Here is a 27,106-nt window from a genome sequence, read left to right on the forward strand (position 1 = left end):
GAGATTTAAAATGACTGATTTATTAAGCACTTTAGGGATATTATGTTATAAATGGTTATTAGAAAACATAAAAACGACAGAGTAAGATATAGAAAGAACAAACATGAATATCCCGGGGACTCTGACAGAGTTCCGGCTACAATAAGGTCTTAACTTGTTTGCAAACTTCTCAGAGAGAGATAAAGTTACAAAGTGAACAGACTATAACCTAGTTAGTACATTAAATACACAGTTGTTTCTTCTGGCAGAGCGGGTAAAATTAAGTTAAAAGAGTATATTTCATCTTCATGATGTTAGAAAAAGGAGACAGTGTTTAGATTTCTGGGTAAGAGCAGTAGCTAGCAATCCCACAATGGTTTTTCTTATTTCTTGCCATTCGGATATATCCTTGATCACCAAAGTTAAGACCCCAGCTACAAAAAGAAAAAGAACATACAATTATAAATTAATATAATGAAACCATATTATTGTTATTTTTATCTTCTTGCTTCTTCCAAAAGACATATATTTTTAATTAATTAACTAATTAATTTTATTTTATGAGCATTGGTGTTTTGTCTGCATGTATGTCTTTTTTGTTGAATCCCCTGTAATTGAAGTTACAGCAGTTGTGAGCTGCCATGTGGGTGCTGGGAACTGAACCCGAGTCCTCTGGAAGAGCAGTCCGTGCTCTTAACCATTGATCCTCTTCTCCACTCTACATTTGTATATTTTTAATGCAGGCCAGCCCTGTCTGGCCTGGAACTTCTATGTGGAGACTGAGTCACAGACATCTACCTACCTCTATTCAGAGTGCTGGGATTAAAGGCCTGTTTTTAGGGTTTTTTGTTTGTTTGTTTTGTTTTTGACAAGGTCTCACTATGTGACCCAGTCTGACCTTAAACTCACAGCAATTTTCAGTCCTGACTTTCCAGGTCTGGGATTCCAGGTATGAGCCACTACATACACTAGTTCCATATCGCTGAGCAGACACATCTAACGATAATAATACAAGATCCATTCCTGCCTTCTAAGCTTGCCTTCTGTAAGGGATGAGTATGGAATTTATAACTCTCCAGCTCTAAATATCTTTGCACAATAGGGTCATAGGTAATGACCCTCTTTTAGACAAGAGTCTTATGTATCCCAGGCTGGCCTTAAACTTACTATGTACTGAGACTTGATCCCTGTGATCCCACCTCCTGAGTACTAGGACTATAGGCGTCATGTGTCACAATGTGTGTCTTAAGGGTAATGACTTTGCAGCAAACATGTTTCTCTAGAGAAATCTTCTAAGAAGGATCTTTGAGCTACTACCATGAAAGTATCATATAACAATGAATTCTAAAGTAAATGATAAATAATACAGTTGTAAATGACCCAGAAATGGATGAGATGCTTTCTGATGTAAAGACATCCCAAAACCAGAGCATCCTATGTTGTGAGGGATGTGTTGCCTGGCACCAGATAGAGGTTCCAGGCTTGCTGAAAACTGGTGTCTGCCTGGGCACACAGTGCCACAAGGTTCTAAACTCGACGCCGTGGAGACGGAAGCAGGAGGATCAGGAGTTCTCGGTCCTCTTTGGCTACATAATGAACTTGAGGCCAATCTGGGCTATGTGTGAACCTGTCTCAAAACAAACAAACAAACAAACAAAACCAGGAGGAGGAGGGGCTTTCATGGAGGGATGGGGGAATTTGGAACGTGACTTAGGAGGGTCCTTTAGAAACTCAGTAAGCTACGAGAGAAAAGATTGTTCCTATCACTGAAGAAACAAGCCAAAAAGGGTGTGTGTTAAAAAACGACAAATACAAAAGAAGTTCAAGGAGCAAAAAAAGTTAAGATGGTTCCACAATCAGCTGATTATTGAGGTGAGCGGGTGAATCAGTTCAGTTTCTCAGCTGCTTTCGCAATGGACCATACGAACACTACCATCTGTTAGCCCGTCACAATGAGAAACGTGTCCTTATCTGGAAATAGGGGCATTGGAGCCATCATTACTTAGGTTAACATGAAGTCATTAGGCCAGTTTAATCCAGCAGGACTAAAGGCAACACAGTGAAGTGAAGCCATGTGAGAACTGAGAAAGCTGGGAAAGTACACAACCTTTTCTTCCTTTCCATCTTGTGTGTGTGTGTGTGTGTGTGCATGTGTGTGTGTGTGTGAGAGAGAGAGAGAGAGAGAGAGAGAGACAGAGAGACAGAGAGAGAGACACAGAGAGAGAGAGACAGAGAGAGACAGAGAGAGAGAGACAGAAGAATCTTGTGCGGCTTAGGTTGGCCTTGAACTTGCTATGTACCAAAGGCTGGTCTTAAACTCCTGACCCTCCTGCCTCTACTGCCCAATGCCAGGATTGCAGGCATGTGCCACCATACTGCGGTATTTTTATTATTAATTAGTTACTTAATTAATTTTTGAGACAGGGTTTCTCTGTATAACAGCCCTGGTTGTCCTGGAACTTGTTCTGTAAACCAGGCTGGCCTCGAACTCACAGAGATCTGCCTGTTTTTGTCTCCCAAGTGCTGGGATTAAAGGTGTGCGCCACCACCATCCAGCAGTTATTTTATTTTTCAACTGAAACATATTTGATTAGAAATTATCATGCCAGGTGGTAGTGGCACAATCTTTAATCCCAGGATTTGGGGCTTGGGGCAGAGGAACATGGATCTCTGAGTTGGAGGCCAATCTGGTCTCCATACAGAGTTTTGACAGGCGTAAGAGGTGTGGCCCTGCTGGGGGGCTTGTGTCACTGAGGATGTGTTTTAAGAGCATAAAGACATGCACCATTTTGAGTTTGCTCTCATGGGTTCCCGCACATAGTGCAAGATTTGAGTTCTCGGCTGTTCCTGCTGCCATGCATGCTGTCTGCAGCCGTGCATGCTGTCTGCTGCCATGCATGCTGTCTGCAGCCGTGCATGCCGTCTGCTGCCACACTTCCCTGCTGTGATGGCGGGGGACTTTTCTCCCTCTGGAACCATAGACCCAAATAAACCCTTCCCTGCTCATGCGTTTGATCACAGCGACAGAATAGTAGCTGCTAGAGTGAGTGAGGGACTTGCCAGGAAGCCTGGAGACCTGGGCTCGTCCCTAGAATCCAGGCATCCACTCACGCACACCCGCACACACCGTGCACTTTCACACGCGCAGCGAGAAGAGACAACAAAACACACGTGAAGAGGAGAGAAGAGCACCCGTTCCAGCCTAGAGCGGGGCCAGGCGAGAGCTGAACCAGAGACAGAACGAGAGAGGGGCAGAATCCAAGACAACTTGAGGCAAATTTGGTTTGACTTGTCACTTGATTGGCCCTGGAGAGGTCTGGGATAACTCTACATCACTTTTGGGTAACAGTGTTCTGTGATATGATTTACTGATATGGGAAATTCTGGAGGAAACAGTGTGGTGGAGAGAGAACTGAGTTCTTTGGCTTCGCTGAGTCTGGAGAAGTAAATGCCAGCGAGTGACTATGACTCACCCGAGGGTGGCGTTCTGGGCCGGTGTCACACAGGGTGGGGGGGAGTTGAAGGTTTACAGGGTGCAGGAAAATCATGAGTGGGACGGTGTAGACAAAGACAGAAGTAGTAATCTGGACCCCTGGGGCAGCCGAGGAGACCAGCGCCAGGGGCCAGGAAGGAGAAAGGTGTCCCTAAAAGGGGCTGATAGTGCTGGGGACGTAGTTCAGAGGCAGAGCGTAGGGAGCATGTGCGTGACCCTGGGCTTAAGCCCTAACACTGCAGAACGAAACTTATAACCATGAATATTTCACAGACCATAAAAGGAGCAGACAAGGAATGATGGGGAAAGCAAGGCGAGAATAGCAGTGTGCACCTGCAATCCCAACACTCAGAGCCAGAGACAATGGGCGGCTGTAAGCTCAAGGCCAGTCTGGAACATGTGGTGAGCTCCAAAACACCAAGTGATATAAAACAGAATGAAGAGTATTATAGAGGCCCAATCGTAGAAACAAAGATGAAGGCCGGTGTCTCAGTCACAGTTCCATTGCTATGAAAAGACATCACAACCACAGCAGCTCGTAAAAGAAAGCAGGTAGTTAGGAGTTTGAGTGCAGTTTCAGAGGATTGGTCCAGTCATCGTGGGAGGGGGCACAGGCAACAACATGGTGCTGGAACAGTGGCCAAGAGCTACTTCCTGATCTGCAAGCAGAGATGGGGTGGGGAGCTGGGCCTGGCCTTGGTTTTTGAAAGCTTAAAGTCTACCCCCAGTGACACATTTCCTCCAAAAGCCACACCTCTTAATCATTTTTATCCTTCTCAAATAGTGCCACTCCATGAAAACTAAACCATTCTTATTAAAAACCACTGCAGTGGGGGCAGTGAGTAATTCCTATACATGGTCCTCCTTGTTGCTATGGTGCCCAGCATCCTAACAGCAAGAGCAGTTTTGCTGACGCACCCCCTCCCCCAGTCCTGACAATGGAGCTGACGGTGACGTGCAAACACATTACCTGTTTTTCACAAGCCAGTAGTCTTTGCCATCAAGGGTCCCGTAGCCAATCACTAGTACGCCATGATTTACGTTGCCAGTACAGGAGGGGTCATCATAGACACCTGAGCATAAAACAGACGGAGAAGAGACAAGTGTTACGGGCCAGCAAAACATACATGGACATCTGATTGCTTTTTATTAGGGTCTTGAAGATATGACAAAGTGACTTGGATATCACAATTGTTTGACATCAGTACTATTAGTTTCCCTAACAAGTTTGAGATCTATCCAGAAAATTTATTTATATTCATTCAGCACGTTTTTCGAATTCTCCCAATTTATGTACAATCAACTGTATGTCTTCGTATAAGCTCGTAAATTGTTTTGTCCGCTTTGAGCCTTTTCTAAATTAAATGCTCCTTAGTGCATGTTGTAGCTTTCTACCGTGTATAATGCGGAGTTCTGCCTTTAGTGGATGCTCAGGGTCCGTGTCATCGAGCTTAGTATGATGGCATATAGTTTTTAGTGTCAACCTTAGAGAAGTGTTACGTGCCCTCCTTTAAGTTTTCATAGTGTTGGCTGGCGAGATGGCTCAGAGGTTAAGAGAGATGACTGCTCTTCCAGAGGTCCTGAGTTCAATTCCCAGCATCCACATGGTGGTACATAACCATCTATGATGAGCTCCAAAGCCCTTTTCTGTTGTGCAGGCAAAATGCAGATAGAACACTGTATCTTAAAAAAAAATCCATAGTGCTTAAGATCCCAGGCCAGAGTCTCACGCAAGTCAAAGATGACCTTGAACTTCTGATCTTCTTGCCTTCACTTCCCAGGAGTTGAGATGACAGGCTGCAGCACCATGCCCAGGATATATGTGTGCTGGGAATTGAACCCAGGGTTTCATGTATGGTGAGAGAATATTTTAATATCTGAACCACATCCCCATTCCTACATTCTTTTCTTAACCGTCAAATGGTATTCCACGTCGTATCTGTGCCGTCTTTTCTTTATCCATTCATCAGTTTGATTACAGACACACCCACCACACCCTGTGTACGGATTATATGACCTGTAACACGGTTTTTCATTTGCATGGGTTTTAATCCTAGCGCCACCAGTTTCAGGCTGAGTGACTCAGTCGGGCTAACCCCTTTTCTTTAATTTTGGTTTTAGATTTTTTTATTATTATTTTATGTGTATGAGTGTTTTGCCTGGATGTGCACTGCATGTCTGACTGGTGCCTGAGGAGGTGGGATCTAGGAACTGAATCTGGATCCTTAGTGCTCCTAACCACCGAGCCAACTCTGCACCCCCAAGGCAGACAGGCAGTGTTCCTGTGTAAATTAGGGTCACCGTGCAGATGAAATGAAATGAGATCTATGAAGAACTGAGTGGAGTGGTACTAATAAGCTTTGAGCAGTGGGATTCACCAGTTAGAACGAGGTATGGGATGCTCAGTCGAGGCCAGAGCCTCCATGTTTACCGCTTTTGTAGAAGAAGAAGGACGAATGGCTGGCATCGATGCCCACAGACACAGGTCCTTTAGTAGCCACCGCTTCCTTCAGCGCTTCCTCATCGCCGTAGGGGAGCTCAGTGTACCTTGAACAAGTGGCAGCTCGATTTTTTGCGTCATAGTGACACTTTTCATCCTAAAAATAAAAGCAGAAAGTCTACTCCAGTTTCCTGGATTTCAGATATAATTCCCCTCTCATTGTAGCCTGTTCAGCCGGCTAGGATCCTCCCGCTCTTCCCGCTCTTCCTGCTCTCTCCCTCTCCACCCCCTCTTTGTTGTTTTGTTCTGGGTTTTCCCATTTGTTTGTTAAAACACTGTCTCAAACTGGGTGTGGTAGCGTGGGTTTATAAGCCAAGCTCTGGGCCAACCGGAGCCATTTGAGACAGCATAAAACAAACACAGACAGCACTCAGGAGGCAGAGGCAGGTGGATCTCTGTGAGTTAAAGGCCAGTCTGGTCTACAGAGTGAGTTTCAGGCCAGTCAGAGTTACGTAGTGAGATTGTGTCTCAAAAGCAGAAAAATAAACAAAAAATCAAGAGGTTACAAATATGTTTGTTGAATATATGACTGTGCTCCCCCTAAAATCATAACAGAAAAAAGAGGCTGAAAGAAATAAACCAAAATAATATTTTGAGACCAGGTTTCTCTGTGTAGCCCTAGCAGTCTAAGAACTCCCACTGTAGATCAGGCTGGCCACTATAGACCAGGCTGGCCTTGAACTAGAGATCTAATGTGCATTGGTGTTTTGCCATGGGTGTCAGATCCCCTGGAGCTGTAGTTAGAGACACTTGTGAGCTCCAGGTGGTTGCTGGGAATTGAACGCAAGTCCTCTGGAAGAGCACCCGGCGCTCCTAACCGCTGAGCCACCTCTCTAGCCCCTAAAATGTGATTTGATTGCATTTATTTCTCTGAGTGTGGAGGTCAGAGGATGAGAGGCCTTGGTTCTCTCCTACCACGTTGGACCAGAGATCAAACTCAGGCTGTCAGCCTTGCCTACAGGTGCCTTTACCAGAGGCACTTACAGGCCATCTTACCAGCCTGGAGGAATCATTTTCCTTCTCCATTTTTTTTGTTATATTACTCAACAGAATTTGTACGAAAACAAAACAAAAATCTTGTGGCAAAGAGGCTAACACTGAGCCTTTTAGGCGGGAGGATGAGCTTGCTGATGGCCTGAGGATACCGTTAACCATTGAAGGTTGCAGGACTGAAAAGCTGAGTATCAGATAACACACAGAAGGCTTTAAAAAATATTTTCTTTAAGCCTGTATTTAAATATGAATGTTACTCGCTTGTTTGAAAATATTTTCTGCTTTGGGCTTGGCGGCAAAACCCTATAACCTAGCATTTGGGAGGTATAGGGATAGGCATAGGAATAGGTATAGGAATATACATATGCAGAAAAAACAGAAATTCAGAGCCTGCTCAGTTACAAAGTGAGTTGGAGGATAGCCTGAACTGCACCGTGAGACCCATAACAAACAACGACCCAAACTCCCACGGGTAGATTAGGAAGGTCACCGCGTCCCAAAGAGTACTCTTGATATCAAAGAGCTGCTGATGGGTTCTCAGAGGGGTCAAGCAGTTAAGTTGGTGGTGCCCGAGTGGCAGTGGGGGGAACGGAGTCACACGAGACAAGTAGACGCACCGTGGCTTTGTAGGGATAGGAAGTGTCGGATTCGATGCCGCCGTTATCGATGATGTACTGAAAGGCCTCGGTCATGAAGCCACCCCCGCAGCCTTTATTTCCGTATTTTTCTGTGGTTGAGCAATCCACCAGGTTCTGTGCACTGAGAGACACTAGCTTCCCCGTTTTCAGCTTCAGCTGCGCTTCGAGGGCCCCCACGGCACTGAAAGCCCAACAGGCCCCACAAGAACCCTGAAATAGAGAAGTCCGTCTCAGAATCAGTAAGAATACCTTCCATAGCTTCCATAGCGCAAAGACGGCTCTAGCCCTGCCAAGAAGAGCTCGCTTCCGAACTGATGCCTCTTTCTCTCTCAGACAAAAAAGGAAGGAAGACGGCGAGAGCTTGCATCACACCAGATGAAAGTACGCACCAAGCATGTGCAAAGTCCCAACTATCTCCCCCTCTAAGGAAAACAGAGGCCACAGGTCTTAGGGTCTCAAACCCAGGACAAGTGGCTGAGGTGCCTATTTAACGTACCAAAGCAGATCTGGCCACCAGCTTCTCCCAGCATCCCTCGGTCCCTACCTAACACAGGGTGTGGCTGGTAAACCCCATCCCCCTACCCTAAACTTCTCCAGCCCAGGGGCTAGGCTGCCCTTCCCCCGTTGTCTTTTCTTAGATAATCCAGACGTTTTTGTCTCGCCCTTACTCTCCTGGCTCTCCCCTCTCCCCCTCACATGGCCGAGCTCAGGGTCATGCTCTCTCTGGACTCTTCTAGACGTCCCTGCCCCTGGTTATGCTCTACCTCACATCTACAAAAACCTTCTCCCCCACCAAACCTAGGAGCAGCCATCTCCTTCCCTTTTTGATTTTTTTCCCCATTCAACAGGAAAGTGACTTGAGAGGAGACAGAATAATTCGGGCCAGCTGAGCTGAACAGGAGGGACAGAGGCACTTTTGTTGGGGGATTTCCAAACACACTGTGAACCCCAAGTTTGCATTTGTGTTAATTAAATAAACTTAACCTTGAGAGGCTGCATTAACTACTAGTTGACAGAAAGCAATCATAGCGCACCAGAAGGCATCTGGAAGAGACAGAGAGACACAGGAAGTAGTAGGGAGGGATTTGGAGTGGTGCAGCCTTTTCTGGTTTGCGGAGACACCAACAAGAAGAGGTTAGTTAGTTGCAACTCAGCCTCTCTGAGCTAGCAGGTTTTCACCTCAGCCTTTGAATCGCGAATCTTATTTATAAATAGAACAATAGATATTTTGTTTTGTTTTTGTTTTTTTTTTTTTTTTTTTGGTTTTTCGAGACAGGGTTTCTCTGTGGTTTTGGAGCCTGTCCTGGAACTAGCTCTTGTAGACCAGGCTGGTCTCGAACTCACAGAGATCCGCCTGCCTCTGCCTCCCGAGTGCTGGGATTAAAGGCGTGCGCCACCACCGCCCGGCTTAGATATTTTGTTAAAGCTACCTTTAGAGACAGTGACAGAAAGATGCCTGCAGGGTTGTCACCGGGCTGCAGCCTGAGCAGCCAGGACAGAACCGGTGCCTGCAGGGTTGTCACCGGGCTGCAGCCTGAGCAGCCAGGACAGAACCGGTGCCTGCAGGGTTGTCACCAGGCTGCAGCCTGAGCAGCCAGGACAGAACCGGTGCCTGCAGGGTTGTCACCAGGCTGCAGCCTGAGCAGCCAGGACAGAACCGGTGCCTGCAGGATTGTCACCAGGCTGCAGCCTGAGCAGCCAGGACAGAACCGGTGCCTGCAGGATTGTCACTGGGCTGCAGCCTGAGCAGCCAGGACAGAACCGGTGCCTGCAGGATTGTCACCAGGCTGCAGCCTGAGCAGCCAGGACAGAACCGGTGCCTGCAGGATTGTCACTGGGCTGCAGCCTGAGCAGCCAGGACAGAACCGGTGTCTGCAGGATTGTCACTGGGCTGCAGCCTGAGCAGACAGGACAGAAACGGTGCCTGCAGGATTGTCACCAGGCTGCAGCCTGAGCAGCCAGGACAGAAACGGTGCCTGCAGGATTGTCACTGGGCTGCAGCCTAAGCAGTCAGGACAGAACCGGTGCCTGCAGGATTGTCACTGGGCTGCAGCCTGAGCAGCCAGGACAGAAAGGTGCCTGCAGGGTTGTCACTGGGCTGCAGCCTGAGCAGCCAGGACAGAAAGGTGCCTGCAGGGTTGTCACCGGGCTGCAGCCTGAGCAGCCAGGACAGAAAGGTGCCTGCAGGGTTGTCACTGGGCTGCAGCCTGAGCAGCCAGGACAGAACCGGTGTCTTCAGGATTGTCACTGGGCTGCAGCCTGAGCAGCCAGGACAGAACCGGTGCCTGCAGGGTTGTCACTGGGCTGCAGCCTGAGCAGCCAGGACACTGCTCGGGAAGCAGGCCAGTACCTGCGGAGTTGTCATTGCTGGCTGAAATAGCAGTAGCTCAGCCACTGTGCCAACGTTAAAACAACCCACTTGTATTCCGTGCACCTCATGCTGTGGAAAGGAGCCATTAGTGCACATTGTAAACAGTGTGGCCAGGACACAGAGTGAATGACTTGCGAGTCAGAGTCAGTGCACTGTAGGTGAGGACTGCAAAGCTCAGTGACCTGGGAAGCAGGCAAACGAGATGCCCAGAGAGGTGAGAAGGAGATGTGCTCAGGAGGTCGTGGGGAGGGGTCACTAACACCAAGAGTCTCACAGACAGGGCAGACCAGGCCCAGAGGCCAAGGCTCAACTCTGGAAAGATTGACCGCCTTCTTTTTTACACTCCCTATAAAGCCTGCTGCCCAGAGATGAGATGTAAGGCAGATTTCCAGAACATTCATCTGCTGCCTTCTCAGGCCACCAACTGTCAGAATAAAATGTAGCATAAGATTCAATTCCTGGGGCTGGAGAGATGGCTTAGTGATTAAGAGTACTTGCTACTCTTGCAGAGGACCAGGCTGTGGTGCCCAGTATCCACATGGTGACCCACAACCTTCTGGAACTCCAGTCCAGGAGATTTGATGCCTTCTTCCAACCTCTGCAGGCATTGCATGCATGTGGTACAAGCACGCGCGCGAGCGCACACACACACACACAAAGGCAAACATGTGTACATATAAAATAAATTTTAAAATTTGATCTTCACAGATCTCAAAAGAATGGTACTCAACTTCATATGGAAAAGCAAAAAACCCAGGATTGCCAAAACAATCCTGTACAATAAAAGAACTTCTGGAGGCATCACAATCCCTGACTTCAAACTTTACTACAGAGCTCCAGTACTGAAAACAGCCTGGTATTGGCATAAAAACAGACAGGAGGACCAATGGAACCAAATAGAAGACCCAGATATCAATTCACACATGTTCAAACACCCGATCTTTGACAAAGAAGCAAAAAACATCAAATGGAAAAAAGAAAGCATATTTAACAAATGGTGCTGGCATAACTGGATATCAACATGTAGAAGAATGAACATAGATCCATATCTATCACCATGCCCAAAACTCAAGTCCAAATGGATCAAAGACATCAACAAAAAGCCAGCCACATTGTTGGGCAGTGGTGGCGCACGCCTTTAATCCCAGCATTTGGGAGGCAGAAGCAGGCAGATCTCTGTGAGTTCGAGGCCAGACTGGTCTACAAGAGCTAGTTCCAGGACAGGCTCCAAAGCTACAGAGAAACCCTGTCTCGAAAAAACAAGAACAAGAACAACAACAAAAAAACACAAAACAAAACAAGCCAGTCACACTGAACCTCATAAAAGAGAAAGTGGGAAGTACACTTGAACACATTGGCACAGGAAACCACTTCCTAAATATAACCCCAGCAGCACAGACACTAGGAGAAACAATTAATAAATGGGACCTCCTGAAACTGAGAAGCTTCTGGAAAGCAAAGGACATGGTCAACAAGACAAAACGACAGCCTACAGAATGAGAAAAGATCTTCACTAACCCCACATCAGACAGAGGTCTGATCTCCAAAATATACAAAGAACTCAAGATATTGGACACCAAAAGAGCACATAATCCAATAAAAAAATGGAGTGCAGACCTAAACAGAGAACTCTCAACAGAGGAATCTAAAATGGCTGAAAGACACTTAAGGAAATGTTCAACATCCTTAGTCATCAGAGAAATGCAGATCAAAACAACTCTGAGATTCCATCTTACATACTTGTAAGAATGGCCAACATCAAAAACACTGATGACAACTTATGCTGGAGAGGTTTTGGGGAAAAGGAACACTTCTGCATTGCTGGTGGGAATGCAACCTGGCACAATGCCTTTGGATGTCAGTGTGGTGATTTCTCAGAAAACTAGGAAACAACCTTACCTTCCTCAGGACGCAGCAATACCACTTCTGGGTATATATTCAAATAATGCTCACAAGGACATGTGCTCAACTATGTTCATAGCAGCTTTGTTTGTCATAGCCAGAACCTGGAAACAACCTAAATGCCTCTTGACTGAAGAATGGATAAGAAAAATGTCGTACATTTACACAATGGAGTACTACACAGCAGAAAAAAATAATGACAGCTTGAATTTTGCAGGAAAATGGATGGAGCTAGAAAACATCATTTTGAGTGAGGTCACCCACACACAGAAAGACAATTATCACATGTACTCACTCATAGGTGGTTTTTATTTTTATTTATTTATTTATTTATTTTTTTGGTTTTTTTTCGAGACAGGGTTTCTCTTTAGCTTTTGGAGCCTGTCCTGGAACTAGCTCTGTAGACCAGGCTGGCCTCGAACTCTCAGAGATCCGCCTGCCTCTGCCTCCCGAGTGCTGGGATTAAAGGCGTGCGCCACCACCGCCCGGCCATAGGTGGTTTTTAAACACAAAGCAAAGAAAGCCAGCTTACAAACCACAATCCCAGAGAACTAGACTACAATGAGGATCCTAAGAGAGATATAGATCTAATCTACATGGGAAGTAGAAAAAGATAAGATTTCCTGAGTAAATTGGGAGCATGGGGACCTTGGGGAAGGATTGAAGGGAAGGGAGGGGAGCAGAGAAAAATGTAGAGCTCAATGAAAATCAATTACAAAAAAATTTTAAAATTTGTAAAAGATTCAGTTCCTATTTCTGCTCATTGACATCTGTGATGTCAGGCACCCACAAATTCCAGTGTTCTGTCACAAAATGATGATTCACGTGAAAGAGCTTTAGCACTAGGGTGACTGTTTTCAAACATTATTATCATAGAATCTAAAAACTATTTATTTCCTTATATGCATGTGTGCATGGATGTGCAGATGCCCTCAGAGGCTAGAAGAGGGTGTTGGATCTCCCGAGGCTGACATTACAGGCAGTTTGTGGGTTGCTTGTTGTAGGTGCTGGGAACCAAACTTTGGTCCTCTGGAAGAGCAGTAAGTGCTCTCCACTGCTGGACCAACTCTCGAGCTTCTATGCTTAGATGTTTTTTTGATCACTTGGGCAGTGGTGATGGTTCATGCCTTTAATCCAGCACTCAGGAGGCAGAGGAAGACAGACCTCTGAGTTTGAGGCCAGCCTGATCTACAGAGTGAGTTCCAGGACAGCCAGGACGATACAGAAAAATCCTGCCTCAAAAAGATTTTTTTTGGCCGGGCGATGGTGGCGCACGCCTTTAACCCCAGCACTCGGGAGGCAGAGGCAGGCGGATCTCTGTGAGTTCGAGACCAGCCTGGTCTACAGAGCTAGTTCCAGGACAGGCTCCAAAGCCACAGAGAAATCCTGTCTCAAAAAAAAAATTTTTTTTTTCATCAAAAGATATTTTGTAGGCTGAGCATACAAATTACATATTTGATGAGGGGCTAAGATCCAAAATATGGCGTAAACTTAGTTTTGTTATGCTGTGAATTCGAGGCCAGCCTGGGCTATGTAGACAAGCCAAAATAAAGAAATATGTAAAAAGAAATAAACAACAGCAAAACAAACAACAGCAAAACCCTTAGAATTTAGTTGGGAAGATGGGAATAATAAAAACAGGCAGAAAGCAGCCAGGAGACAGTGAGGATCACCTCTCTCCTGCAGTTAGATGCAGGAGGGGAACACTGGGGCCAGGATCAGGGGCTGGTGCCGCTCACCTGGTATTTCACTTCCGTGACACACCCCTTCTCTCGCCAGTCCATAGAATCAGGCAAGTTCTGTTTAGCGTTAAACTTGTAGGTGCCGTTTCTCTGCGGCTGGCTGCGAGGAACTCTCAGAGAGGTCCTCATGCACGAGATCTCTTCCTTGGTCTGCAAAGCAAGTGAATCACACGTTTCACCTAGAGAAGTTCCCCTTCTCCCTCCTTCCTCCCGCCCTCCTTCTATGTGCATGCCTTTGCAGGGACTGGGACACACGCACCATGGCTCACGTGGGGAAGTCAGGGGACATCTTGTAGGAATGGGTTGGCTCCTCTACTGTCTGGGTCCCCAGGGTTGACCTTAGGCTGTCAGGCTTTGACAGCAAGTGCCTTTCCCTGGTGATGCTGGCCTATCTGTTTTATTTGATCCTAGGGATTGTAAACGTGAATACATTTTAAACTAAGAAAAATGAGTGGTTGTGGCCCTGGCGTAGATATAGCTTGACTATGAAACAAACTGTCTGTGGGACCTAACAGTGATGTGAACTGTCTGTCTGTGGAGTTGACTGTGGGGTGAACTGTCTGTCTGTGGAGCTGACTATGAGAACTGTCTGTGGAGCTGACTGTGGGGTGAACTGTCTGTCTGTGGAGCTGACTGTGGGGTGAACTGTCTGTCTGTGGAGCTGACTGTGGGGTGAACTGTCTGTCTGTGGAGCTGACTGTGGGGTGAACTGTCTGTCTGTGGAGCTGACTGTGGGGTGAACTGTCTGTCTGTGGAGCTGACTGTGGGGTGAACTGTCTGTGGAGCTGACAGAATCTTACAAAGCAGTGTAAAAAAGCAAGTCAGGCTGCTTTTCCTCAGAACTACAAAGGATATTGCTACATATAACTGGGCAGTGGTGGCACATGCATGCATGCATGCACACCTTTAATCTTTGTGAGTTCAAGGGCAGCCTGGTTTACAGAGCAAGTTCCATGACAGGCTCCAAAGTTACAGAGAAACCCTGTCTGAAAAACAAACACGCAAACAATAACAAACGAAGGATAGTGCTACATCTAAGTAGAAATTGGTTTCCAAGGATGTCTTCTTCCCTCCTAAGATTTTTTTCCTTGTTGATTTTATTTTCTGCTCCAGCACTCCGTGTGTGTGTGTGTGTGTGTGTGTGTGTGTGTGTGTGTGTAGGCCAGGAGCTGACTTTCAGTGTTCCATTACCTTCCACCTTATTATTTGAGACAGGGTTTCTCATTAATCTTGAACTCTTTCACCTACACCAGCTGCCTGCCGGCCACCAGGATAGCCTTGTCTCTGTACGCTGCTCAGCAGCTGCAGGATAGCCTTGTCTCTGCACCCTGCACAGCAGCTGCAGGATAGCCTTGTCTCTGTACCCTGCACAGCAGCCGCAGGATAGCCTTGTCTCTGCACCTTACACAGCAGCTGCAGGATAGCCTTGTCTCTGCACCTTACACAGCAGCTGCAGGATAGCCTTGTCTCTGCACCCTGCACAGCAGCTGCAGGATAGCCTTGTCTCTGTACCTTACACAGCAGCTGCAGGATAGCCTTGTCTCTGCACGCTGCACAGCAGCTGCAGGATAGCCTTGTCTCTGCACGCTGCACAGCAGCTGCAGGATAGCCTTGTCTCTGCACCTTACACAGCAGCTGCAGGATAGCCTTGTCTCTGCATCCTGCACAGCAGCTGCAGGATAGCCTTGTCTCTGCATCCTGCACAGCAGCTGCAGGATAGCCTTGTCTCTGCACCCTGCACAGCAGCTGCAGGATAGCCTTGTCTCTGCACCCTGCACAGCAGCTGCAGGATAGCCTTGTCTCTGTACCCTGCACAGCAGCTGCAGGATAGCCTTGTCTCTGCACCCTGCACAGCAGCTGCAGGATAGCCTTGTCTCTGCACCTTACACAGCAGCTGCAGGATAGCCTTGTCTCTGCACCCTACACAGCAGCTGCAGGATAGCCTTGTCTCTGTACCCTGCACAGCAGCTGCAGGATAGCCTTGTCTCTGTACGCTGCACAGCAGCTGCAGGATAGCCTTGTCTCTGTACCTTACACAGCAGCTGCAGGATAGCCTTGTCTCTGCACGCTGCACAGCAGCTGCAGGATAGCCTTGTCTCTGCACCCTGCACAGCAGCTGCAGGATAGCCTTGTCTCTGCACCCTGCACAGCAGCTGCAGGATAGCCTTATCTCTGTACCCTGCACAGCAGCTGCAGGATAGCCTTGTCTCTGTACCCTGCACAGCAAGCCCTCACCCACTGATTCATTTTCTTCTGTAGGGCTTTAGTCTTTATTTTTAAGCATTGTGATTCCTAACTTTGATTGTATTATACCTTTTTGTTGGTGGCAGTGTTTGGTTTTCATTTTGTTTTGTTTTGGTTTTATTGTTGCTATTTGTTTGTTTTGTTTTTCAAGACAGGGTTTCTCTGCCTAGCCATGGATATCCTGGAACTCACTCTGTAGACCAGCTGGCCTCAGTATTTCCTGTAAAGAAGGGATTTGGTAGATGTGGTGTGTAGTTCTAACCCCAGCATTATGAAGGTAGGGGGAGAAAAAGGATCCAGGTCATTCTCAGTTATGCGGTCCAGCCTCGGCTGCCTGAGGCTGTTAGACTGAGCAGGAGGGGAGGAAGCTGTTTTTATTTTATGCATGGGCTTGCTCACACCTCAGCACACGTGTGATCGAAGGGTAATCTGAGGTTCTCTTCTGGCATCACGTGAGACCAAGGGAGCAGATTCCGGCTGTCATGTTTGGAATCATCCCACACACTCCCCATCTTCTTTCTCTTTTACTTTTCTTTCTCATTTTTTAAAAAAAGATTTATTTTTTTTGTATATGGATGTTTTGTCTGCATGTATGTCTTCACAAGACTGTGGAACCTTGGGCATGACAAGAACACACACATCTAGGACTGCCCAGGAGAGGAACAGCTGGAGAAGCGCCATAAACGGGTTGCCCATGCATGCTTAGGCATTGCCGGGGCACGAGTGATGGTGTGTTATCTCTGCACACCAGAAGAGGGCAATGGATCTCGTGGACTACATCATGGGTGGTGGTGAGCTGCAGTGTGGGTGCTGGGACCTGGACTCAGGACCTCTGGAAGGACAGCCAGTGCTGCCCTGTTGTTTATCCTTGTCCTCCCAGTGTGCCTTCACATCACTGTTGGTGACACAGAAGCCAGACTTGCCCAGCTGTGAAGTAGGGACTGTTTTTGTGGTTTACCTACCATGTCTCCCATATGGTTCATGCTCACGTCATAAGAATGCATTCCCATGGAATATTCCAGATTGTGACGTGTCACGAACTTCAGGTTCTTTTCCCAGATGAGACGTCGTGCGTCTTCTTCATTCTGAAACAGAAGGAAAGTGCATGCCAGTGGATTTTATATTATTAATTTTAATATTCTGTGTGTGTGTGTCTCTCTCTGCGTGTGCGTGTGCGCACGTGTGTATGTGTGTGTGTGTGAGCCTGTGGGTTCAGGTATCCACAGAGACCAGAAGAGGGCATCAGATTCTGTGGAGCTGAAACTTCAGGTGGTGAGGGCTGGGAACTGAACCGGAGTCCTCTACAAGATCATCAAGAGCTCTTTACTGCTGAGTCGTCTCTCCAGGGTCCTAAGTAGTATTCTACTAAATGTGGATATATCTAGACGCATGTAAACAAATGAATTTCCCGAAACAACTGCTAAAATCACGTTTTAATTTAAATTCTTGCTCTTAATTTTTAGATGTTTATTAATATATAATTTATGATATATGTAACGAATTTTCTTCTCTTTTTCCTTCCTTGCTTATTGTGAATTTGCTTCTTAACACTCCAAACGTTAGAAGGTTGTTTGATGTGAGTCCCTAATAGGTAACAAGCTCTAATCTGTCTAGATTTTTCTTTTCTTTTTATTTTTCTTTCTTCCTTTTTATTCTTTTTCTTTTCCTTTTTTTTTAAAGACATGGTCTTATTATGTTGCGTTGGCTGTCCCAGTAATTCACACTGTAGCTCAGGCTGAACCCAAACTCACAGCAATCCTCCTGCCTTGGCCTCCTGCATGCCCCCAACACCTGGCTTTGTAGATATTTATAAAATTCTTTCTTGGGGCTGGGGAGGTGACTCGGAGGATAAGAGCATTGGTTGGTCTTCCAGAGGTGCAGGGTTCAGTTCCCAGAACCCACATGGCAGCTCACAACTGTCCTTAAGCCCAGTTCCAATGATTCTGACTCCTTCTCACCTCTACAGATACCAGGCACACACGTGGTGGTGCACATACATACGTGTAAACAAAACACTCAGACATGTTGAGTAAGTAAATCTTAAAAGATTCGTTCTCACTCCTGCAAAGCAGGTCAGCTGATCATAAATTTCTGTTTTTCCAGCTATTTTAAGCTGTTACTTCATTTTCTCCTGGTATCCATTGTCCTAGTTAAGGTCACAAAGGTGATGAAACACCACGCCCAGTGTTCTTCACTGAAGGAAGTCAGGGCAGGAACTCAGACAGCACGCAAACCTGGGTTGGAGGCAGGAGCTAATTCAAAAGCCAAGAGGGGAGCTGCTTACTGCCTTGCTCCTCCTGGCTTGCTCAGCCTGCTTTCTTATAGAACCCAGGACTCCAGCCCAGGGACGGCACCACCCTCAAAGGGCTGGGCCCTCCACCCCCAATCATTAGTTAAGAAAATGCCTTGCACACCAGTTCGTCTGAAGCCTAGGTTTATGGAGGCGTGTTTTCCACCAGAGGCGCCCTCTTCTCCAGTGACTGTAGTGTGTGTCAAGGTGATGTAAACTAACCAGCACACCATTGCTGGGAAGCACGAGTTTTACCATTGTACCTCTAATTATAATTTTTTTTTTTTTGAGAGAGGATCTTCTGTAGTTCGGGGCCTTGAACCTATATAACCCTTCTGCTTCACCACGTGCTGGTGACAGGCTGCCCACCACAGCCCCTGCTACCGCTGGTGACGATGATTCTTATTCTTCTGGCCTCAAGCTTGCCACCACCCTCCTACGCCTACCTCCTGGGTGCTGGGGTTGTCCACACGCTTCACCACACCTGGCTCCTGTACCACTGTTAACTGGGCTTTTGTGATTTTTTTTTTCTTAAAAATCTTGCACTTCCAGCCAGGTGGTGGTGGCGCATGTCTTTAATCCCAGAACTTGGGAGGCAGAGGCAGGTGGATCTCTGTGAGTTCGAGGCCAGCCTGGTCTACAAGAGCAAGTTCCAGGACAGGCTCCAAAGCTAAAGAGAAGCCCTGTCTCGAAAAAACAAAAAAACAAAACAAATCTTGCAGTTCCTTGTGTGTGTCATATTTTCCTCTTAGGCTTGGTTTGAAGACTCAGGAATATTTTTATAACTGAAAATTCTCAGCTGCATCTTTTCATGTATCATGTATCCAGCACTCTGTCTGGCTCTCAGGTGCAGTCCGGAGACTCAGACTCTCTTGTCTCCTGCTGCTGTCTGGATAGACTCCACCCCATCTTACTTCTGTATGCTGCTTTCTGTGTGAATGTCTTAACTATTTGCAAGGTTATGGGTTTGGAGATGGAGAGGTGGAGAGCGGTAAGAACGCCTGCTGTTCTTGCAGAGGACCTGGGTTTGGCTCTCAGGACCCACACGGTAGCCCACAACTGTCTGTAACTCTAGTTCCTAGGCCCCAGTGTCTCTTCTGACGTTCACAGACATGCACATAGTATAATACACCCCGGCGCGCGCGCACACACAGACACACACACGTGGACTCATGGTCTCTCAACTGAACCCAGAGCTTGCCAGTATAGCTAGTCTGGACAGGGAGCTGGCCTGGGGAATCCCTCCTCTCTGCCTTCAGGGTCCTGCAGTTACAGGCAGGCTGAGGTGTTGTAGATGGGATTGTTTAACAGTGGTGTGTGTGGGGGGGGTGTTGATGGGATTGTTTAACAGTGGTGTGTGTGTGGGGGGTGTTGATGGGATTGTTTAACAGTGGTGTGTGTGTGGGGGGGGGGTTGATGGGATTGTTTAACAGTGGTGTGTGTGGCTGGGCGATGGTGGCCCATGCCTTTAATCCCAGCACTCGGGAGGCAGAGGCAGGCGGATCTCTGTGAGTTCGAGACCAGCCTGATCTACAAGAGCTAGTTCCAGGACAGGCTCCAAAGCCACAGAGAAACCCTGTCTCAAAAAACCAAAAAAAAAAACAAAAACAAAAACAAAAAAAAACAGTGGTGTGTGTGTGGGGGGTGGTTGTAGATGGGATTGTTTACCAGTGGTGTGTGTGGGGTTGTAGATAGGATTGTTTAACAGTGGTGTATGTGGGGGGTTGATGGGATTGTTTAACAGTGGTGTGTGTGGGTGTTGATGGGATTGTTTAACAGTGGTGTGAGTTCGAGACCAGCCTGGTCTACAAGAGCTAGTTCCAGGACAGGCTCCAAAGCCACAGAGAAACCCTGTCTCAAAAAACCAAAATCACCAAAAAAAAAAAAAACCCAACAACCCACAAAACCCCCCCAAGAAATCCAGAGTAGTACACGGGATTGGAAGAATTAGATTCCTGCAATGCCCAAACTATCCAATATATCCCTGCCAAAATTCCACTAGCATTCTTCACAAACACACAAAACAGTCCTGAAAGTTTACTGGAGCCACTGACCTCAAACTTCCAAGTCTCGAGCGACAGAGCCAAAGTGGGGACATCACAGGACCTGACCTCAAAGGCACCACAGTGACGGAAGCACGCAGGCCGAGAGCGTGAACGATGGAGCACCCAGAAGCAAGCAGGTGCGTTTATCGTCAGTTAATTTTTGATAAAAATACTCAAAATACAGACTGGGAGAGGATGACCTGATTGCTCTAACGGTGTGGGAATCGTGATTCACGCGCAGAAGTTTGAAACTGGGTCGCGCCCTGATGTACGAGGATCATCCACAATTGATCAAAGGATTAAAAACAGGATGGTGGGATGGCTCAGTGGGCAAAGGCGCCTGAAGCCAAGAATGACAACCCAGAACCAGGTGGTGGAAAGCGAGAACACCCCAGGTTGCTTTCTGAGTGTCTCATAGGAGCCATAGTGCATGTGTATAAATCAACAAGAACGTAAAACTGACAGATTCAACGCAATGCCCAGCAAAATCCCAGAAAAATTCTTCACAGACCTCGAAAGAATGGTACTCAACTTCATATGGAAAAGCAAAAAATCCCAGGATAGCCAAAACAATCCTGGGCAATAAAAGAACTTCTGGAGGCATCACAATCCCTGACTTCAAACTCTACTACAGAGCTACAGTACTGAAAACAGACTGGTATTGTCTTATTGGCATAAGAACAGACAGGAGGACCAATGGAACTGAATAGAAGACCCAGATATTAATCCACACACCTTCGAACACCTGACTTTTGACAAAGAAGCAAAAAATATAAAATGGAAAAAAGAAAGCACATTTAACAAATGGTGATGGCATAACTGTATGTCAACATGTAGAAGAATGAAAATAGACCCATATCTATCGCCATGCACAAAACTCAAGTCCAAATGGATCAAAGACCTCAACAAAAAGCCAGCCACACTGAACCTATAAAAGAGAAAGTGGGAAGTACACCTGAATGCATTGGCACAGGGAACCACTTCCTAAACATAACCCCATCAGCACAGACACTGAGAGAAATAATAATTAATAAATGGGACCTCCTGAAACTGAGATGCTTCTGTAAAGCAAAGGACACTGTCAACAAGACAAAACGACAGCCTACAAAATGGGAAAAGATCTTCATAACCCCACAACAGACAGAGGTCTGATCTCCAAACTATACAAAGAACTCAAGAAATTGGTCATCAAAAGGACAAATAATCCAATAAAAAAAATGGAGTACAGACCTAAACAGAGAACTCTCAACAGAGGAATCTAAAGTGGCTGAAAAACACTTAGGGAAATGTTCAACATCCTTAGTCATCAGAAAATGCAAATCAAGCAAGTCTGAGATTCCATCTTACACCTGTAAGAATGGCCAAGATCAAAAACACTGATGACAACTTATGCTGGAAAGGTTGTAGGGAAAAGGGAACACTTCTGCATTGCTGGTGGGAATGCAAGCTGGTACAACCCCTTTAGATGTCAGTGTGGCGATTTCTCAGAAAATTAGGAAACAACCTTCCTCAAGACTCAGTAATACTACTTTGGGGTATATATCCAAAGGATTCTCAATTGTGCCACAAGGACATGTGTTCAAATATGTTCATAGCAGCTTTGTTTGTCATAGCCAGAACCTGGAAACAACTTAAATGTCCCTCAATTGAAGAATGGATAAGGAAAATGTGGTACATTTACATAATGGAGTACTACACAGCAGAAAAAATGACATCTTGAATTTTGCAGGCAAATGGATGGAGCTAGACAACATTATTTTAAGTGAGGTCACCCACACACAGAAAGACAATTATCACATGTACTCACTCATAGATGGTTTTTAAACATAAAGCAAAGAAAGCCAGTCTACAAATCACAATCCCAGAGAACTTAGACAACAATGAGGACCCTAAGAGCGACTTACAACATAGATATAATCTACATGGGAAGTAGAAAGTAGAAAAAGACAAGATCTCCTGAGTAAATTTAGGACCTTGTGGGAGGGTTGAAGGAGGGAGGAGAGAGGCAGGGAGGGGAGCAGAGAAAAATGTAGAGCTCAATAAATATCAATAAAAAATGTATTTAAAAAAAGAAGAAAAAATGTAAAACTGAGCCAAGTGTGACGGCACAGGCCTTTAATCCCAGCACTTGAGGGCAGATGATCTCTGTGAGTTCAAGGCCAGTCTAGTCTAAACAGAGAGTTCCGATACAGCCATGGCTGTGTAAATAGATCCTGTCTCAAACACACCAAGAAAAACAACCAAACAAAAACTAAAACATTTTTTAAAGAAAACAAAAAAACCAAACTGGGTTTGAGATGAGGCTCAGCAGTTCAGAGAATTTATTGCTCTTACAGGGGACCCCACTTAAGTTCCCAGCTGACACTGGGCACTGACAGCTGTTTATAGTCCAGCTGCAGGGCTGCAATGCCCTCTCCTGGCCACTTCTGGTACTGACATCTACCTGTGCATACACACAGATATTGATAACACAACATAAACACAAATAAAATATTTAAAAAATATATGAGAAGAAAACAACTTAAAACATAAAGGGTTGTCAAGCAGTGGTGGCGCACGCCTTTAATCCCAGCTCTCAGGAGGCAGAGGCAGGCGGATCTCTGTGAGTTCCAGGCTGGTCTGGTATTCAAAGTGAGTTCCAGGACAGCGAGGGCTGTTACACAGAGAAACCCTGTCTCAAAAAAAAAAAAAAAAAGAAAAAAGAAAAAAAACAAAAACAAACAAACAAAAAATGTGACACAAATATTTTAATCCACTAAAAATGGACATACCACACGTCCTAGCAACCCATCACTGGATATATGTCTAAAAGAACAAACTCAAGACATTGGAGAGTTTTCTGCTCTCCTGTGTTTATCGCAGCACCGTTCACAATGACTGAGATACAGAGTCAGCTAGGAGTCAATCAGAGGCGGAGGGATACAGAAAATGTAACATATGTCAGGCTGTGGTGGTGCATGCCTTAATCCCAGCACTCAGGAGGCAGAGTCAGGTGGATCTCTGTGAGTTCGAGGCCAGCCTGGTCTACAAGAGCTAGTTCCAGGACAGGCTCCGAAGCTGCACACTACACTGAATAAGCCAGGCCCAGAAAGACACTTGACTACAGGATCTCGCTGATATGTGGGGTTTCCACACATCTAAGTTACCCGGAGCTTAGCACACATAGAGCACCCGCCTTTCTTGCTTGAGTCCCTAGGTTCCATCCACAGCACCGATAAATAACTAGATTTAAAACAAAGCCAAACTCATAGAAGTAGAAAGTAGAGTGATGGGTAGCACATCTGGACGAAAGACCGAAGGATGATGATGGTCAAAGCATGGGTCTCAGGTGGGAGGAGTCGGCTGAGTGAGCGGCATGTGGGAATTAGAACTAACGTCAAACGATTGTATATCTCAATTTAATTTGCTAACTTGCAAAAAATTATGCAGTTACAAGGCCTACTTATTTGAAGTTATGGTTAGCGTTTTAAGAACGATCAATAAGTGTATTTTGAAATAAAGTCAAGGAACAGAGTGAGAAGTGAGACTCAGGAATCCCCATCTAGCTGGGCGTGTTAGTGTGCGCCTTTACACACAGCTGGGGAGGCAGAGGCAAATCTCTGTGAGCTCAAGGCCAAGCTCCAGGGCAGCTGGGGTTGTGTGTTAAGATTCCATCTAAAAAGGAAAAAAAAAATCTGCCTCGAAGCACTTTTGTGGGCCAGGGACCATAATAAGGAGTTTTAAAAATATTGCTTATGGAACTGGGGAGATGGATCAATGGGTAAGAACTGCTCTTCCAGAGGCCACAAGTTCGGATCCAGCTCCCAAACCAGTCAGCTCACAAGCACCTATAACTCCAGCCCCTGGGGACCCAATGCCTCTGGCCTCCAGGTACCTACACTCCCATGCCTATACAGACACATTGACACATACCTAAAAATAAAATCAAATAAAAATTTTTAATTGGGAAGCTGGAGAGTTGACTCGGTGGCTAAGAACGCTTCTTCCTCTTGCGGAGAACCCAGGGTTAGTTCCCAGCACCTGCACGGCAGTTCACAGCTACACGTGACTTCAGTACTATGGGATCTGACACCTTCTTCTGGCCTCCAGGTGTGCATGTAGTACACACACGCATGCAGGCAAAACACTCATACACACAAAATAAAAATACTAATCAGGAAAATAAATTGGGCTGGAGGAATAGCTCAGAAGTTAAGAGTTCTGGCCTCTCTTACAGGGGATCCAGTTTGATTCCCAGCACCCACTTGGCATCTCAACTGCCTGTAAGTCCAGGTCCAGGGACCTGACACCTTCTCTGCCCTGTGAAGGTACCACACACATGGTGTACAGATGAATATGTAGCAAAACACTCATCCACATATGTTTTTTAAATGTTTATTTTTAACTCTGTGGTGAGTGTGTGTGTGTGTGTGTGTGTGTGTGTGCGCATGCGTGGTGGTGTGAGCATGCCACAGTGTTCATGTGGAAGTCAGAGGTCTCCCCTTCTACCGTGTGAGACAGGGTCCCTTGTTTGACCCTGCGTGTGCCAGGCTGATGGCTCACAAGCTGTTTCTGCACCTGGCTAGGAGGACACACTATTGCACGCAGTCTTCCTTCAGCTCCGGGGATCTGAACTCTATTCCTCATATGTATGACAAGCACTTTACCCACTGAGCTGTCTTCACAGCCAAGAGTTTCTGTTCCTCAAACGTGAGATCCCCAAGTGTGATCTCTCCTCAGAGTCCTGTCCTCGTCCCCAGGGTCTGCCACCCATTCTGGCTGTTGCCCTGTTTCTGCCAGCCCTCTGCTGAAATGTCACCTTATCTGTGGGGCCCTCCCTCACCCTCCTACCGCACTCTCGCCATCCACCACGCTGTGTCTGCTCACTGACTGGTGTGTCCTGTCTCACACGCTGTGGCAGGAGCTCCAAGCCACACGAATGTGCTTTGTTTCTATGCAAAGCAGCATCTGGCCAGAAATAAGTATGCAGCACTTCAGAAAACCCCGCTTGCCCAGACATCGCCTGGGATGGGGAAAGAGCACCATGCAAAAGCGTCCTGCTTGAGAAGCAGCCCCATCTACCTTCTCCTTGTATTGTTTGCCATGGAATTTCTTCCAGAGATCCCAGTGATGGTCCAGGTCTGGGTCTCTCTGCAGTTGCTCCGTTGCCAGGGAACATACGAGGGGCACACAGAGCAGCCATCTCATTCTGCTTAAGGGAAGGGGGCAGAGGAAACACAGCAGTCAGTGGCATGATTTTCATCACATCATCACATAGGTCCCTTTTATTTGTTTGTTTTATTTATAAAGACAGGTCGCTCTATAGCTCAGGCTGACCTGGAACTCAACTATGCAGCCCAGGCTAGCCTTGAATTTGTAGCAATCTGCCTGACTCTGACTCCCAAGTGCTGGGATTGCCTGGATGTGGCAATGTAGTCTCAAAACAGAAAGTAACCGTGTGACATCTACCAAAGGAACATATTCCTGCAATACAAGGAACTTCTGAGAATGTACAGGCAGAAGAAGGAATTATGTCTAAAATGCTATTCTGAATACTTTTAATATTACATTAATACTTTTAATGTTTCAGGAAGGGACCTGCCGCTGGGCAATGGTGCACACTTTTAATCCCAGAACTCAGGAGGCAGAGAGAGTTCAAAGCCAGCTTGGTACAGAAAGAGTTCCAGGACAGCCAAGGCTACACAGAGGAACTCTGTATCAAAAAACAACAAAAACAAAACAAAGAACCCTTCCTTCTGAGGACATTCCTCTGTCTTAAACATCATTTAAATATTTAAATCACTATACCCTAGTGTGTGCATATACTGAAACACCCCTTAGTACCTCATTAATACTTAATTTAAAAAATAAGCCAGGTGCAGCGACAGGTAGCCGTACTCCCAGTTTCCGAAGAAGCTGAGGCAGGAGGATTGCTTGAACAAGGTGTTCAGGGCCTTTTGGCCAGCACAGATAGATCACATCTCCAAAATCAACACCTAGCAGTCTGCCACAGAGCACTTGCCCAGTGACTGTGTGAGACCTGCGCTTGCCCAGTGATGGTGTGAGACTCACCCTGACCCCAAACACCAAAACAGCCCAACAGATACGCTTTCCGTGGAAAAGAAAGTTCCAGACACCTTGCGAGAGAGCTAAGAGACAACTCAGCTTTTAGATCAAACAGCCTTATGTTATTTTCCTTCTCCACTTTTCTTCCCAATAAATCAAGTATCTGTCTCAAAGTGGGGACCCCCAAAAAATCTGTCTCAAAGTGGGCACCCCAAAACAGCATTTTCTCACTAGTTGTGGAGGCCTACACTGTGTACACTCTGGAGGCAGAGGCGAGGCAGGGGTAATATTACGCATTTGCTGCCAGCAGTCAAATCTAAGAGGTGAGATCTTATCTCTAAACGACAGCATGCCCAACACCCCCTCTGTTTCTATATTTGACAGAAATCCAGTAGTCGCCTGGAACTGGATCTTTTCCATTCAGAAGAGCTGGGATTTTAACCATGTGAGCCTTTGGATCACGCTCACAGAAACCCAGGTTCCAGGGACCTCTCCAAACAGACCCTTCCGAATCAGAAAAACAAGAGGCCTGTGGGGACTTTTGTTTTCAGCTTACTTCCTGAAAGCAAAGATTTAAAAACCTGGCAGCCTGGCTGATGAAAAGATAGAGAACGTTTAAGACCAAATATGTAAGCAATCGAAATGAAAAAGCAGACGGTACATACAAGGCAGCGCGGGCAAGAGTCCCCATGGTCCCCGGAAGTGTGGTCCTCACTCCAAAGACGTCCCAGGCGGCGGCAGGCTGGGTGAGCTGACTTTAAGAAGAAATGGAGCTCGTCACATGAAGCATCCACGATGAGGAAGTGAACTTTCATTTCGGTTTCGTGTGAAGCCCGCAGCACAGAGCGAGCAGCTGCCTCCCGC

The 27,106-nt window shown here is 46.5% G+C and overlaps 1 protein-coding gene across 2 annotated transcripts; it reads right to left on the bottom strand.

Moving 5' to 3' along the window:
- Ctss (cathepsin S) lies at nucleotides 1–27,106 on the bottom strand. 2 transcript variants are annotated; one of them, XM_075978160.1, is made up of 8 exons: nucleotides 26,908–27,106; nucleotides 25,259–25,385; nucleotides 16,825–16,947; nucleotides 13,616–13,768; nucleotides 7,583–7,813; nucleotides 5,904–6,069; nucleotides 4,443–4,545; nucleotides 1–413 (listed from the first exon to the last, which is right to left on the bottom strand). In XM_075978160.1, exons 1-8 carry the CDS (start codon nucleotides 26,931–26,933, stop codon nucleotides 314–316), a joined length of 1,029 nt encoding a protein of 342 aa, XP_075834275.1. In that variant the 5' UTR covers nucleotides 26,934–27,106; the 3' UTR covers nucleotides 1–313. The 2 variants fall into 2 exon arrangements, with proteins under 2 accessions (XP_075834275.1, XP_075834274.1); XM_075978159.1 differs by having other exon boundaries at nucleotides 25,259–25,388; nucleotides 26,908–27,026.

This window comes from Microtus pennsylvanicus, chromosome 7 (genome assembly GCF_037038515.1).
Source record: "Microtus pennsylvanicus isolate mMicPen1 chromosome 7, mMicPen1.hap1, whole genome shotgun sequence".
NCBI lineage: Eukaryota > Metazoa > Chordata > Mammalia > Rodentia > Cricetidae > Microtus > Microtus pennsylvanicus.